Here is a 1,330-nt window from a genome sequence, read left to right as displayed (position 1 = left end):
ATGGACCCTATAACACAGTACCTCCACGAAGGCACACTTTCAGAAGATCAGACAGAAGCAAAGAAGCTCCAACATAGATCAGCCCGGTATTGCCTTAACCAGGGTCAACTCTATCGCCACTCACATATTCTCCCCTACTTGAACTGCCTCTCCCCATTCAAGGTAGACTACGTCCTCAAGGAGATCCATGAAGGTATTTGCAAAGACCATCCTGGCGCACGCACACTAGCATACAAGGCACTCCGGCAAGGTGATTTCTGGCCGACGATGAAACAGGATGCGATCTAGTTGGTTCAAAGATGCGACAGTTGCCAACGACACTCCAATCTCCACCACCAGCCTGCAGTTCCCCTGAAGCCAATCACCAGCCCATGGCCATTCGCGTATTGGGGATGGACATCCTCAGCCCCTTTCCTACTGTGGTTGCTCAGAAGAAGTTCCTCCTGGTGGCGGTGGATTACTTCACCAAATGTGTAGAAGCCGAAGCTCCAGCATGCATTACTGCGCATAATGCCCAGAACTTTTTTTGGCAAAGTATTGTCTACTGATTCGGTATTCTGTGCATCCTCATCATAGATAACGGGACACAGTTCACCGACCGAAAGCTTGAAGCCCTCTGCTCTGACCTGAAGATCGACCACCGGACCATGGCTATACACCAACCCCAGAGCAATGGGCAGACCGAGGTGACCAACCGAACCTTGTTGCAGGGCCTGAAGACTCGATTGGATCAGGCCAAGGGGAGGTGGGCCGAGGAACTGTCGAGCATACTTTGGGCATACAGGACTACTCCGCAGGCAGCCACCAGTGAGACCCCCTTTAGCCAGACCTATGGAGCCAAGGCTATGGTTCCTATTGAGATTGGCTCCCCAACCCTCCGGACCGAGCTCTTCGATGAGGACCTCCGCACAGAGTTAGACTTGATCAAGGAAGCCCGGGACTGAGCATATGTCAGGATGGTAGCACAATAGCAGAGGATGGCGAAATACTACAACACTAAAGTCAAAAGACACGAATTCGAGACTGGAGACCTCATCCTCCGCAAAGTCATAGTACCCGCGCTCGAAGAAGGAAAGCTCGGACTGAACTAGGAAGGGTCGTATAAAGTGACCAAGGTCCTTGGCCCAGGCACCTACAAGCTCAAAGACCTGGATGGTCGACCAATATTGAGAAGTTGGAACTCGGGAAAATCTCGGGATGTACTACCAATGGACTTGCAAGCAATAAAAGTTTCGTTTCTTTTAAGCTACAACTCTGACCCCAAGGCGCGCACACGCCCACTGCACACACCGGACATACACATGCTGAGCCACACTGTCAACCAAGTTGA

General features: G+C 51.5%; 1 protein-coding gene across 1 annotated transcript; it reads left to right on the top strand.

Annotated features, from left to right (window-relative positions):
* Positions 1 to 944, top strand: LOC148804050 (uncharacterized). The gene is made up of 2 exons (XM_088899143.1): positions 1 to 250; positions 577 to 944. The coding sequence occupies exons 1-2, from the start codon at positions 1 to 3 to the stop codon at positions 942 to 944; spliced, it is 618 nt and encodes a 205-aa protein (XP_088755269.1).
* The last annotated feature ends 386 nt before the right edge of the window (positions 945 to 1,330 follow it).

The sequence above is a fragment of the Nelumbo nucifera genome, chromosome 1 (genome assembly GCF_055504915.1).
Source record: "Nelumbo nucifera cultivar China Antique chromosome 1, China Antique-T2T, whole genome shotgun sequence".
Taxonomy (NCBI): Eukaryota; Viridiplantae; Streptophyta; class Magnoliopsida; order Proteales; family Nelumbonaceae; genus Nelumbo; species Nelumbo nucifera.
Note: the sequence above shows the minus strand (reverse complement) of the source record. Positions and strands in the feature narration are given on the sequence as shown.

What these genes read in the sequence shown, in the direction of transcription:
- LOC148804050 (XM_088899143.1), top strand. Translation starts at nt 1, where the DNA reads ATGGACCCTATAACACAGTACCTCCACGAAGGCACACTTTCAGAAGAT. An exon ending in ATACAAGGCACTCCGGCAAG is followed by an intron (nt 251 to 576) that starts GTGATTTCTGGC and finishes TCCTCATCATAG; the next exon opens with ATAACGGGACACAGTTCACC.